The following is a 15225-nucleotide window of genomic DNA, read 5'->3' as shown; positions in this document are numbered from 1 at the left end:
ATAAAAAGATTTTGAATTGAGATGAGTTTAATAATTTAAGAATTAGATGTTTAGATGTTAAATTTAATTTAAAATTAAATTGAATTAATTTCAGTTCAACCTAAATTTCAAACGTGTCCTAAAAATAAAATTGTTGAGCTTTCTGTTTGGGCCGGAGAAACTGTGACGACCGTAGAGGCAATGCTGTTGAGGATGGGACCGAACAAGGACATTCCACGTGTAAATCCAATATGGTTTTGTAAACGTAAATAAAATTTAAATAAGAAAATATTATTTTCGCATAAACCTTTCAAAAAAAATTTATAGTATGATTTAATGTAATATATCACATTATAAAATTTTTTAATTATAAATTAAAACGATATAATATGTAAATTTCTTTTGTATAAGATTTGTATAGAAACCAAAACCTCTCAATTTTTAAATTATTAAATAATACACACTCTTGTAAAAATCTATTCATTGGGATATGAAAAATTATTTACATCAGTCGTTGTAGCCGCAGCACACTGTGTTGAGGAATAAAAAAAAAATATCGTGTAAAGTATGCGGACTCGGATAGTGCAGCTGATGTATAGCCACACTCTTGAGATATTACTGGTCAATAAACTCATATAGAATTTGATTGGACTCATTAGCTCGTTGGATTACCATACATTACTAACATATAAGAATAACTTGTGTATTAGAAAAGATCAAATGTGCACTTATAAATGATATCAGAATGTATATGTTTGTGAATAGAATTTACTGCATGAGAATGATAAGTTAAATTATAATTTTGACTAATTCTTTTTTTCGGATATGGGTCGAAATATATTTTGGACTTTCTTTATAACCATTATATATAAAAGTCATGTTCCAACTAGAAAGCGTAAGATTGAGTCGTGTCACCTGTGATAATGTTTTTAAAGAAGAGATATTGAAATACTAAAATGATAAATATTTTAACAATAAAGATTTTATAAAAATAAACTTGCAAATAAACGTAACTTAATGTAACATGTTATATTGTAAAATTATTTTTATTTTAAAATAGATCTAACGTATTACATAAAATAATATCAATTTATAAATTTACTTTTGTGAAATTCCTTTATGATTGTAACCATAGTTTTAAATTATGTCGATTTCTTGGTGGAAAGGTTGGAATTTTCTATTTAGATGTAGTACCCAATATACTATAAATGCTAATTCTGTGTTCTAAATTCCGGCTGGAATTTTATTCTAGTCTACGTTCTGTTCCAAATTTTTTAAATGAAAAATTTATAATTTTATTGAGTTTGGATTATATTTTTTTATAAATTTTAAATACATATATACGAACATATATATATATATATACACAGAGCATTCATGTGATTTTAATTTAGAAGTCATTTATATCATTTTAATTTTTTTGTAACTTTAAATATATATATATATATATATATATATATATCTACTCATTCTCAATTTTTAAAATCTCATCACTTTTAATAATTTATCTGTTGATTATTGAAACGAAATTTAAAACATTGTAGCACTTCTCTATTGAAAAAAGAGAAAGTCTACTTTGCCTCTTTAATTTGACACCTCTATTTGATCCCTAGTCAAAATTTATTTTTTTATTTTATTTTTTTTACTTAGTGGTTAAGAAAGTGATTTTAAATGTATTGATATATTTTTTTATTTTTTAAATATATTTAAATATGTTAAAAAAATATGAAAAGAAAAAAAAAAAAAATTTACGCTGGATGATATGTCCAGCGGTCAAAATGGGGCGACATAGTAACCGCCCCCTTGAAAAAACCTTGTCAACGACGTCGTCAGGGTGGGTGGGTGGGTGGTAGGGGGAAACGGGCAGTGCCAAACGCGAATTGTAGGTGTACGTAAGTACAGCAGATCTTAGAACATTGGATTCAATTTAAAGATAAGTTAAAGATGATTTTAAATGTGTTAAATAAAATATTATTAAAATATTATTTTTTTAATATTATTATTATTTTAAAATTTTAAAAAAATTAAATTATTTATTTTATTTTATATATAAATTTAAAAAAAATTAAAATGAGATAAATTAAAATAAATTTTCAATCCAAATGGGGCCAAGTCTAGTTGCGGGGCTACATCATCCAAAGGCTCCGCACCTACTTTGGGCTCTATTAGTATTTATTACTCCCGGCATACTGAATGCGAAACTTGCTTCTTAGTAAAGTCATGCTTTTCATCCTTCTTCGTTCTTTTCAGAAATAATTTATTCAAAATAATTTTATACGTTAATGTAATTTAATATAATTTATTAAATTATTAAAATATTTTTATTATAAAATAAATTTAACAAATAATATAAAATTATATCGATTTATATATTTATTTTTATAGAATATATTTATATCTAAAACACTTCTCTTTCGATCTTGCAGCCCCCACACCGCCCAAACCTTTTTGTTTGAAATCAAAAGTAATTTCAATTCTCTCATTCCAAATAAAAGATAAGTACGGAATAATACTAAATACAAGATTTGTAAAAAGAAAGAAAACACCCTCACCTTAAAAAGAAATAACTCGCTTATACATCTTGGACATGTACAAATCAGTTTCCCTATGTACAAATTGAACTTCTAATGTTATTTTAAAAATTTATACGAATAATAATGAATGTTATAAGACAAATTTCATGTGTTTATTTCTTTTATACTCAATATTTTGGCAAGAATTTGAGAATATTTTCCATTTTAATCTGAAAATTATTTCGTTCACTTTAATGCCTCTATATTATTAGAATGGTCACGCCCATATATATGATTTATATTAAAAAATTTAATTTTCAAGTCAGTGTGTAGTGTACATCTAATAAAGTACTTAATGACATAATTTAATTTGAAAGAAATGTTAAAACTGGAATCTTATAGATCAGATCTTACCATTTAAGTGATGTGATCGTGTCCTCAACACACTGGCTTGAAAATAGAATAAGGCTTGATTTGATTTCACAAACCTTGCAAACCATTTGATCATTTCATCTCAACATCCAAACATCATTTAAATGTAAACATTTTTTAATTTCAAATTCTCAATTTTTAATTTTTTAATATAATCATTACAATTTTTTTAAACTTTCAAACAAGATACAAAAAAAAAAAAAAAAATCATTTTTTTCAAATCTCAAAACAAAAATTATATTATAATCCTCTTTTAACTTATGATTTTCTTATTCAACTTTTTTATCTATTGTTTTCCAAAATTCTATAAAAATCTTAGCTCAAACCATTTCATTACTATATACAAATTATCTCACTATTATTTACAAATCATCTCATTACTATTTACAAATTTCTCATCTCATATGCATAACCAAACGAGACCTTAACTCATTTATATTATTAACTTTAGTAATAGTTACTTAAGTTTGACAAATCTTTATTGCTAAAGCCCTCTAAAATATTCTTTCTTTATGGAATAGACTCATTTTATTAATGAATTGAAGTTACATTGTTGACTTATTAATACATGGAAAATCCAGACTATAAACCAAACTACGCATAAGCTCTGGACTTTTTCACACACAAATTCCTTTGTGACGGACATTGTCTTAATTTCTAAAAAACTATCTCCTAATAGAGAAAACACTTTGTAAAATAAAACTTAAAAGCCCCATCTGTTCTCTCAAGAAGGAAGAGTATGGGACATTGTTATGGACACCAAATCCAATAGCATATTTATATTTTATTAATAACTAAAATAACAAATAAAACTACAAATAAAACACATTAACAACTACATAGTCACAAGCATCGGCATCTCGAGCCCCGACAACAAAAGCACCTAGCTCACGCATGGACAAAACAGCATCCACTGCGCAGGCGGCACCTACACACGAGCATTGGCCGTATGACCACCGGTCGTAGCGTCACCCGCCTCTCTCGAATTGATCTTGCCCTAGATTGTATCTGATCCAAAAGCTCAACACCTCACTTAGGTAAAAATGAAGAAACGAAACAACAACAAAACAAAAACACTGAAACAAAATGGATTAATAGTGCACAAAGCGTCGCTAGTGGCTCGTGCAGAACTCTAGTCATTCTGAGAGGAAAGCTGACGGTCAATCTTGGAAGTCCCAGAGTCAGGGGTTCCGAAGAAGCTGAGCGTGGCATCGGCAGAAGGCTCCTCGGTGGCGCATGATGGCCACACGTAGACGAGATCTAGAACTTCCTCCCATGCGTGTGGGCTATGCTCCACTCTGATGGATGTCAGATTCGATGGTCTTGAAGATCGGCAACTGGGCATCATCCCGATGGAGTGTGTGTTGAAGGGTGATGGCTGGACAAACTCGAACGACGGTCCTCCCTTATTTTGTCCGAAAAACACAAAAATAAAATAAAAAAAATACCACACAGTTTGAGTTTGGGAGAGTTTGAGGATAACGTACTTGTGGTTGAGAAGTTTGAAATGGAAATGGTCTAAAATAAACTTTTTAATACCAATTAATGGATGAAGTAAAATGCATTTATGTCAATTCGTGAGTATTCCTTAGCTTACTGACCACACGTACTAACATCCCATAGTAATCACTCGCACGACGAAAATCGGTTGGGCGTTGAAATCAATGAACTTGTAAGTCAGCACATACATCCCTTGCCTCATAGCTATCATTTTCCTAAATTATTGATCTTCCCCCACTGCTGCTCGATCGGTGGTTACCCATCTCTGTTTCTTGTATTCGATCTCTACTCATAAATCCTACTCCTACTCTTCTACCAACCTTTTTCTCTCAGAAAATGGATCCCAGCTGGCTTCTCTCGTCGTCTTCTTCCCTCGTTTCTTTATCTTTCTTATTCATGGTTTTGGCCATGATTCCTCTTTCTTTATGCTACGAAGATTTATTCTCGAGTTGCCGCGACTCGCGGTTCAGCTGCGGAAACATCAACAATATTGGTTTTCCTTTCTGGGGAGAGAATCGACCCAATGGTTGTGGATATCCAGGATTGAAGCTCAACTGCGAGAGAAGCGTTGCCACCATAGAGATCATGAACGTGACGTACCGAGTGCTCGCTGTCAATCCCAACACCCAGACAATCAAAATCTCGAGAGAGGACTACCTGACTGGGATTTGTTCCCCAGAATACGTGAATTCCACACTCGATCATACACTTTTCGATTTTAGCCTCTTTTACCAGAATCTGACGCTATTCTATGGCTGCACTTCTTCTTCCATTTTACCTGTCCCTGGAGTATTCACTTGTCATGTAAATGGGGATGTGCAGATGGAGTTGGTAGCTGGATTGCCTAATAATAACAAGTGCAATCAAAGTGTTGTTATCCCCGTCAGTACTCTGAGTACTCTGGGAAACTTGATGGATATAGGAACTAAGTCGAAATTGGAAGAGATCATTAGAGAGGGATTTGAGGTGAAATGGAAGGTGGATAGTGCTCAGTGCAGTGACTGCGTGGGATTGAAGGGAGCTTGTGGTTATGACCTCAAGTTGAATCAACCAACTTGCTATTATTCACCAGTTAAACCAGGTACGCCCCCATCCCACCACTTTAAGCTAATTAATTAATTTAGGAAAAAAGTTAATTATTTGCACCAAATGAACATGAGTTATAAGATAGATATTTGTTTTGAACGGCAATACACTCTACATCACATCCACTGGCGCATGCATTATTCTTGGCCCTGATTAGCCCTATTTGGATTTAGAGATGATTTCATCTCATCTTATTATTATAACATTTTCAAATTCTCACACAAAATATAATAAATAATTCAACTTATTTAAATCTTAAAATAATAATAATATTAAAAAATAATATTCTAACAATATTTTATTCAACTTATTTAAAATTATTTCATCTTATCTTATTTTATCTCACTATCCAAACGAGCTCACATTTTGACATTTTGGGTTTCAAGTGGGTCCAAGAAGACATCATGATCACGTTAACAATATTAATGCTGAGGCAATTAATGGACCCTGAATTCTCTCCGCGTGGGATTAAGATCATGTCTAAACTCTGCATAAAATATGACTCGTTTTATATGTCTATCTCTCTTATTTGATGGTCTCAACTCCGATCAAGAAATTAAGTAGATTTTCTTATGTGATAGAATTCGTTTTCATCGATATATATATTGATCTTATAACATATAATATAATATATATAATATAAACGTGCAACGGGACAACTATATATATGTTCAACATGAAGACTTGTTTAATTGAAACTATTATATGATCAATAGCAATATTGATCCACGTTTATTATATTATATATGTTACTTTATAAGGACTTTCGGGTCGTTTCTCCTTCCTATATATGTTGACGAGTAGGATACATTAATCTTCTATATACGGCAAAATGCAAATTATATATATCGTAGTAATGTTGGCACATATAGCAGTGATATTGGACTTCATGACGCGTAGAGGCCGGCCAGTATAGAAATTGGTGGTTCAAGGGTGGAAAAAAAATAAAATTCAGCACCACGAGTTTGATTAGTACTAGCTCTATAGGCTTGAATTGAAAACTCGATTGAGCCACGGAGCAGACACGAGTTCATCGACGACCTTCCACCTAAAAGTAGAAACCACGTTGCCGTAGGCATCCATGCATCCTCCAAGTTTTTCATGCCTAGCTAATTAGCTTGGTTAGTTTTATTTTCAAGATCTTGACTGTTGTTCCTCAAATTCTTATATATTTCCCCAGCCCCAAGACTACATTTCTTTCTTCTTTTTTAAATTCTGTCTGGCCTCTGGATTATGTATTTCTTGATCTGATCCCTATCTTCCAGCTTATTCTTTTCTCGGATAACATAATCAAGATGATCATATTTTTATCCTCCTAGGCCTAGCTAGCTAGAAATAGAAGTACTGATCATTGGAGATTTCCACTCGGATGAACTCATAATTAGGGAGATATTAAAAAATCTGGAATAATAAGACTTCTAGTTTGGATAGTAGAGTATTCTTGTAATACTTCACTATTATTTATTATTTTATTATTAATTTTTACTACTCTATATTCACTGCTATTTAATAGTATTTCATTATTTTTTTACTATTATATTTTATAGAATATTTGATATCACCTCATTGTCTAAACACAACCTAAAAAATGAGAGCTGTTTAAAGATTACTCTTCTATGTACCTTTATGACTTTGATATTTTATTATTATTTTAATTTATGTAAAAAAAAAACTTAGAGTTGGGGTCATGATCATTAATTTGTTTAATTTGTTTATGGGAGCGGCTGTGATCTCTGCTGCTATGTCTGACTCGGTAAATGAGTTTAAAATGTTTACAGAACTTCCTATCTAGTCATGTTAACTTAATAAGTATTATATTATATATAAATAAATAAATAAATAAAATCTCTAGAAGATCAAGATTTCTTGCAGGGGAATGCTTATATTCATGCACTATGTCACCTAATTTGTGGATTGACTAGATCGAGCTGGTAATATTCCAATAGAAGCACCTCTTTTGAAAATTTCAACCTCCCATGAATTCATTTCGTCAAAGGCCACCAGTTTCCTTATGATGCCTGATAGGAATTGGGAAGCCACACATCCCCACCTCGTCAATTCCTTTTCTATACGCTTGCTTCCAATCTCTCTCGATCTTCTCTCTCTCTCTCTCTCTCTTTCTCTCTCTCTCTCAAAATGCATAACCATCTCTTCCCAGCTCCGGCCACTTTCTTCTTCATCATAATAGCAATAACCTTAGTCCAATTTCCAGTACCATCTGTGCACGCTGTTGATGATGATCAGCGGTACCTCAACTGCAGCGAAACCTTTGCATGTGCGGGTATTTCGGATATCGGTTATCCTTTCTTGGGATCAAATCGGCCTGAATATTGTGGGTACCCGGGTTTCGAGTTGAACTGCAACGTCGATCCCCCGCAGCTTAATGTCGCGGACATGTATTACCGAGTCCTTGAAATCAATAGCGCGGCGCGGAGTCTCAAGGTTGCTAGAGTGGATTACTGGAACACGACCTGTCCTGCTACTTACGCTAATACAACCATAGATCGCAGTAGCCTCTTTTTTCATACTTCAGCTACTACCAACCTGACGCTCTACTACCATTGCCCTGCTACTTCATCTCTTCTTCCAACTCAGCCGGCGGATGGTTTTTCGTTTATTTGCCCCGGAGACGCTAGTACCGGCTTTACCAATTACCATTCGAGCAACTCCTTGATTGCAATCACGTTATTGGGGTTGTGTGAGAACAACGTTAAAGTTCCAGTAACTGAAGCAGGCACTATAACTACTGAATATGCACTGAAGGAAGCTATTGATGCTGGGTTCACGGTGGGGTGGAATGCAAATAACAGCATGTGCGATAGATGTGATGGGTCCGGTGGGCGGTGTGGGTTCAACACCAGCACGAATGCTTTCGCTTGCCACTGTAAAACTGGGTCTTTTCCATCAACGTGTGATGAATCAGATGGTAAGTATCCATTTGGCTGGTTAATTTATTTCATTTTAATATTGCCTATATATATATATATCGTTTAGACACTGGGTCGCTGATATCTTGATCGGTAGCTACCTTTTCCTTTTTCATTTTTTCCTTTCTCGTACTGCTTGAATGGATAAATTAAGATAACTTCTCAAGACCAGAGTATTAAGAAATTAAGATCAAACATTTAGGAAAAACTCCGAACTTGTTTGCTGGGCAAGGATAAGTCTTAAATCCTATATGCGAAACATCCATGAGCATCTGGTGACGATTATATGATGATGATGATTATTGTTTTGAGGGGAATCGGAGGGAGGCATTACTTACTTCCAGATCGAATTCAATGAGGCGTAGCTTAATTCGGAGAATTAATTGCTAATTACTTTGGTTAATTTGAAGATAAATATTTATTCTGGTCAAGGATGGACTGATTCTTGAATATGGAATTGATGGATGATTTGGGTTTGAATCTAACTACGTACGTAGGAGCTGGGAACAATAATACTATATATACGGAGTCCGATCGAGTTAATGATCATTAGGATATATATAATGCATATTGGACGAGATCAAAGTAAATAAATAGATGAAAGTAATTAATAAGTACTAATTAATTAGATTTCTTCCGTTAAAATTTTAACTAGAGATGATAGAGTGATTTTTTCGTTGGATCTCTTTAGGGGGGATTTCTTGGGTTAGTCTTTAGCACACTGATCTTCACCTTAGACACAAACATCATCTAGCAGCAATTATCATGTACAATTGCATTATTATGTGGCATTTTGTGTTAGCTAGATTTAAAATGGATCGAATACAATTTTCAAAATCTCTAAAATTCTATTCATAATTTTTTTAACTATCATTTTTTCATTATTATGTTGCATCAAATGATTGGAAGATAGGTAAAAATAAATAAAAATTTTAGTCATAAAAAAGTTTTACAAAAATAAACTCACAAATCGATGTGACTTGTTGTGGTACATTAAATTGTAAAGTTAATTTTATTGTAAAATAGATCTAACGTATCATATGAACTTCTGTACATCAGTTTGTGAGTTATATTTTGTATAATCTATTTATAACTGTAGTACTTCTAATATAAAGAATTAGTAATTTGTCAATTATTTAATGTTAGATGACCAATAAAACCTGTCTTATCTTCCATTCAAACAAACCTAACCCATCATGACCGCTAAACAACTTCGTGTATCAAGTCAATTGCCCATTTTGGTGATCTAGTTAAATGAGACTTCAACAAAAAGGTGCTAAAGTTTCTCCCATTCTCATTAGAAATTAAACCGCCATCAAATTCTTCTAACTCATATATATATATATATATATATATAATTGGTCTTCAATTCCAATATCCAGGCCAAGTCCTTTAATAATTTCTTGCACCAACGACAAAGGCTAGGTTCAATTCAAAACTCCAACTTGAGTTGTGCATATATAAACTTCCACATCTCTTTTTAATGCCTCGTACGTAATCGCTAGCTAGGCTGCTTTTAATTAATTAGGATGGTGATCTTTCGACATGGAAACATATGACAATTTCCTTGCATCGCGTGTATCATGCACTAGATGGCCATTCACATTAATGGCGACAAATGATTCTAGATCAGGATATATAGTTGACAGAATGGACCGCATGCAGGCATCAATATGAAATCGGCTTAATTACTTTATATTTTAACAAGCTTCATGTCCTGCATGCCAATGAAAAACATCCATTGACGTCTCTTTCTGGTTTCCAAGTATCCAAGAAAAGAGTTGGTCAACAACTTATATACACCACAAATTCAATGGCGGATTTGGAAATATTGTTTGGCTGACGTGTCTAATTGCTATTTGCTTTAGGTTAATAATAATAATAATATATCATTAAGTTGACCATAAACCAGTCCATGACCATGTGAACAAGCTGAGGCTTTTCGTCAAAAGGCCCACTTTATTAATCGTTGAAAGATACGGCCCATGGTCATTTTTTGAAGGCTACTCGATGAACAGTCCAAGTCAACTATAGCAGCGCTGTTACCAGTCAACCTCCTCCCACCAACAGCAGCGACCAAACTGCCTCTAATCCTATTGCCTCCACTCCAATAATGTTGCCTTCTCACTTCTCCACTCCTCCGCCATGCACCCAATCACTATCCCTCCCGTCTTCCTCCTCCTTTTCTCCGTCTTCGTCGCCACCTCCTTTCCTTCCGATGAAGCCACCGCCCCCTATTTCGACTGCCCCAAGACCTTCGACTGCGGGCCCTTCAAGAACCTTTCCTACCCCTTCAGTAACCGGGGAGAATGCGGCCATTCTGAGTTCCGACTCACTTGCGACAACGAATTTGCCGGTTTGACCGTTGCTTCTATGAGTTACCGAGTCCTCCGTCTCAACGAGACCGCGAAAACCATGACCCTCGTCCGCTCCGACCTCTGGAACAACACCTGCCCTCACAACTACTTTAATTACACCCTGAATCCCGCTGTATTCCCTTACGGTACGGACACTGAGGACCTCACTATCTACTACGGTTGCTCTAATCTGAGTTCAGTGACACCTACTAATCGATTCCATTGCACGATCAATGGGAATTCGAGTAACGACGCTTATTTTCTGACCGGTCCGGTTCCAACCGATCCGATTCTGCGCATTGTTAACTGTAGCTTTGGTCTTAGAGAGAAAATCTTCAAGGCGGAAGCATTTGAGCTCACAAACAATCGGTCAACCCTTATCAAGGTTTTGATGGCGGGTTTCAGTGTGAATTATGGTAAGTGTGCCGATTGTCTTGTTTCCGGTAGGCAGTGTGGATTTGATAAGGATTCAGGCCAACCCATCTGCCTTTGCGACAATCATCCCTGTCCCCAGCCACCAGGTATTCGAGCTTTTTTCTAGACAAAATTAGCGTTTTCTCTTGGGAATGATCGTTGAGATGGACATGAATTGTCAAAATGGGTAATTTGGAACGGGCTAAGGCAGACATTGTTTATCCGTAGAAATGGCAATGGAAACATTTTAATAGCCTATCGAATTTGGATTATAGACAGTGCAATGGTTGGTGCTAATCTATGTCTTTGTGCCTACGGATGGTTTGAGTGATTTAGAATAAGTATTTAGACTAGTTGAATAGCCTAACACTCCCCCTTAATTGCTGAGGGCCTTAGTGGAGTGGCCTTAATGATGGTCGCGTTCTGGTTAGATGTATTTGTGACTTCCATATATCGAAAAATCACACCAAGCTTCCATTTCTCGTGTTATTCCTGACTATTGGATGTAATTTCGTCTCTTATTTGAAAGCCTACGTATTACCTTCACTCTGTCACATTCTTGCTTTTTGTCTACTTGAATGCGGGCCGCACCTAAAAAAGTTTCATTTTGGGGTGCCGCTCTAGTTGATAATCTCTGTTTAGAACAGCTTTGCAATCCTTGAGTTGTCCTGTCTCTATTGAATTTAGTGGCCCTAGTCATTAATGTGTTCCGTGTAGCCCGTGCTTTAAACTGGATGCTGTCTTGATGGTCTCTCTCTAATTTGGAACTCAGTGGATTTGTTGCATTTGGTCTGTCTGATAGCCCTTAAGAGTCTAACAGGGAAGCTGCCTCAAGCTGCACTGCCTCTTTATGTATATGCTATGGGAAGTATGGATTTTATAAAATTTATCCTTGCTGATAGGCTAACGAATTGTTATTAAATTATGCACATATCTTTCTCCTGTTGTTCGATCCCACTCCTGGAGCCAATAATGAACATGGGATCTTGCTCCTTGTTATACGAAAATTACATTTCTGACCTGACCTTCCATCTTCCATATGCTACTTAGAACTGATTTTATATATCTAAACGTGATTAGTTTTGAGAGGGTAGAATTTGTTTTCAGATTGCAACTTGGTACAAACATAGAAAAAGATATTAAGCTTATGCATGCAGACTTGAAGTTCCACCAATTCCCTGCTTGTGTTTGTTGATATGTGAGTCCCATGCAAGACCGGTGCTTAGTTTTGAGAGGGTAGAATATGTTTTGAGATTGCAGCTTGGTACAAACATAGAAAAAGATATTAAGCTTTTGCATTGCGGACTTAAGTTCCACCAATTCCCTGCTTGTGTTTGTTGATACATGGGTCCCAGGCAAGACCGGTTATATGGTCTATTTATACATATACAAGTGCACACATAATTCTAGTATAGCAGAGTTCTGAGATTTTTAGTTGATGCACGCCCCCCACTAAATATCTATAACGACCTTATTACAAGCTTAATAGAAAAAGAGTTATTTTAACAATTTGACATGAAATGGACCTTTCTCCAAAGAACAGTACTGTAGATGAGAGCGGTAATGGAACAGGCCTATCTAGTTGTGATCTATTTTGTCCACATCTATTTGAGACCTATTCTGGCTGGTATTAGATACTATTTCCAACTTCTATCTAAACCTTCTATCACCAAATTTGTATAAAGTATGAATACCAAATTACCAATATTCATAATTTTCAGCATATATGGAAAAGAGATTATTTGCTAGTTTTCTTTTAATTAATTGTTACCTTGTCGTTCTCGATTTTTCACTTGGTTCTTTTTCCCCCTAGACAGTTGTTTTCCATTGCTGGATTACTCAAGTTTATATTACATCACGGCTGTTTGTGCTTTTGTGATCATGTTTGTTAAAGGTGTTCTTCTACAATATCTGTTCGTGTTTCGTTTTGACTGACATTCTGTTTTTTCAACCATTGCAGGCAAGAAGAATGGAGTATCACTTGGAGTAGGTAATATTTTATGGTGTTAGAACCATACTGCATGTTTTCATTGAGGTCAGTAATATAAAGAAGAAAATTTAAGTGAACTCTCGTTTCATCTTCAGGCATTGGCATAGGTGGTGCGGGCATTGTTGGCATTTTGCTAGGTTTCTGGATGTTTTCCATCAGGCAACGGAAGAAAAAACGAGCGGAGGACGCTAAAATCAAAGAGCTGCCTACTACACCTCCTTCAGGCAAAGGCATTCCTGATTCTTCAACTAATTTGTCTCAAAGCACCCCATCTTATGCCCACTCAAAGTCAGATCTTGAGAAGGGAAGCACGTACTTTGGAGCTCATATCTTCAGCTATGCGGAACTGGAAGAAGCCACTAACAATTTTGACCCTTCTAGAGAACTTGGAGATGGAGGCTTTGGCACAGTTTACTATGGTAGGATTGTAACTTCATACAAATTGTTGTGTATATATATATATATTTTTTTTTTTTTTTCTGAAGCCTTCTTTTAATTATTTCCAGGCAAGCTCCATGATGGACGTGTGGTTGCTGTGAAGCGCCTGTATGAAAACAATTTCAAACGAGTTGAGCAGTTCATGAATGAAGTGATTATACTAACTCGCTTACGGCACAAAAACCTCGTCACACTGTACGGGTGCACCTCAAAACGTAGCCAAGGACTTCTCCTCGTTTATGAATACATCTCTAACGGAACTGTGGCCGATCATCTCAATGGAAACAAAGCAAGCACTGGTTCACTGACTTGGCCCATTCGGTTGAGCATAGCCATAGAGTCAGCCGAGGCATTGAACTTTCTCCATCAATCTGATGTTATCCACCGTGATGTCAAAACCAACAACATTCTCCTAGATGAGAATTTCTGTGTTAAAGTGGCTGATTTTGGTTTGTCACGATTATTTCCGACAGATGTCACGCATGTCTCTACTGCTCCACAAGGGACGCCTGGCTATGTTGATCCTGAGTATTACCAGTGCTACCAACTCACTAACAAAAGTGATGTTTATAGCTTTGGAGTTGTCTTGATTGAGCTTATATCATCATTACCAGCTGTGGACACCAATAGACACCGGCACGATATAAATTTGGCTAGCATGGCTATCAACAAGATTCAGAATCACTCATTACATGAGTTGGTTGATCCGTCTCTTGGGTTTGAAAAGGATGATGCTGTGAGGAGGATGACAACCTCAGTTGCAGGATTGGCTTTTCGGTGTTTGCAGCAAGAGAGGGATATGAGGCCTAAGATGGATGAAGTACTGGAGGTTTTGAAGAGGATCAAGAATGAAGAGATGGGTGCGGAGAAAGCAGAAGTGGTGGATATTAGGGTGGATGATGTTGGGCAGTTGAAGAACATTCCTCCCCCGCTTTCACCTGATTCAGTTGTGACTGGTAAATGGGTTAGCGACTCTACTACACCCAACTCCTTCTAGCAGTTGAGATTTCCTTATCCTTTTCAGTTTTTGGGCATACAACTCTAAAGTAGATAAGTATTGTAAATTCATAGTCGGATGTCAATGAGTGGATCAATGCTTCATTATCTGCACCATTGGTTGGTTTTGTTTTGTCTTGATATAATTCAGATAGATGAAAGAGAAATATCACAGATGCTTGTTGGGCAATGTACATTGTAAATGGAACTGCCAACGATGAACTTCTTAATACAAGTTGGGATGTATTTCTTTAAACACTTACTTTGATGATGATATATTTCAATCCGATAAACTGTTTTAGTGAATCTTTCAACTCGATGTAAAATTGCAACGAGTCCTTTGTAGCTAGACGTCTGCCTATCACTTAAATGATCGAACAACAGAAATTCTGATAATGTGATGACTGAAATAATACTTTTATTTTTTTTCTTTTATAAAATACAGGCCAAGATGTTAATATAGACAAGTTGATCAAAGGCATGCAGATCTGCATTTGATAATTTAGACTAATATTATAAATAACGATACACGTATAATTTTTTTTTTATGAATCTTTATATAATTGCATTCTAAATTGAGGATATTTCTACTA

The 15225-nt window shown here is 35.3% G+C and overlaps 2 protein-coding genes across 3 annotated transcripts; both read left to right on the top strand.

The window, feature by feature from the left end:
* Nucleotides 1-4745: 4745 nt before the first annotated feature.
* LOC121252295 (LEAF RUST 10 DISEASE-RESISTANCE LOCUS RECEPTOR-LIKE PROTEIN KINASE-like 2.7) lies at nt 4746-6079 on the top strand. The gene is made up of 2 exons (XM_041151882.1): nt 4746-5505; nt 5896-6079. The coding sequence occupies exons 1-2, from the start codon at nt 4761-4763 to the stop codon at nt 5916-5918; spliced, it is 768 nt and encodes a 255-aa protein (XP_041007816.1). The 5' UTR covers nt 4746-4760; the 3' UTR covers nt 5919-6079.
* Nucleotides 6080-7228: 1149 nt separating this feature from the next.
* Nucleotides 7229-14888, top strand: LOC121252174 (LEAF RUST 10 DISEASE-RESISTANCE LOCUS RECEPTOR-LIKE PROTEIN KINASE-like 1.4). Of its 2 annotated transcripts, none has more exons than XM_041151671.1 (4): nt 7229-8436; nt 13169-13198; nt 13294-13617; nt 13705-14888. In XM_041151671.1, the coding sequence occupies exons 1-4, from the start codon at nt 7647-7649 to the stop codon at nt 14631-14633; spliced, it is 2073 nt and encodes a 690-aa protein (XP_041007605.1). In that variant the 5' UTR covers nt 7229-7646; the 3' UTR covers nt 14634-14888. The 2 variants fall into 2 exon arrangements, with proteins under 2 accessions (XP_041007605.1, XP_041007606.1); XM_041151672.1 differs by lacking the exon at nt 7229-8436 and adding an exon at nt 10413-11315.
* Nucleotides 14889-15225: the final 337 nt, after the last annotated feature.

The sequence above is a fragment of the Juglans microcarpa x Juglans regia genome, chromosome 2S (assembly GCF_004785595.1).
Source record: "Juglans microcarpa x Juglans regia isolate MS1-56 chromosome 2S, Jm3101_v1.0, whole genome shotgun sequence".
In the NCBI taxonomy this organism is placed as follows: domain Eukaryota; kingdom Viridiplantae; phylum Streptophyta; class Magnoliopsida; order Fagales; family Juglandaceae; genus Juglans; species Juglans microcarpa x Juglans regia.
The sequence above is the reverse complement of the archived record's forward strand: the minus strand, read 5'-3'. Positions and strand labels throughout refer to the sequence as shown.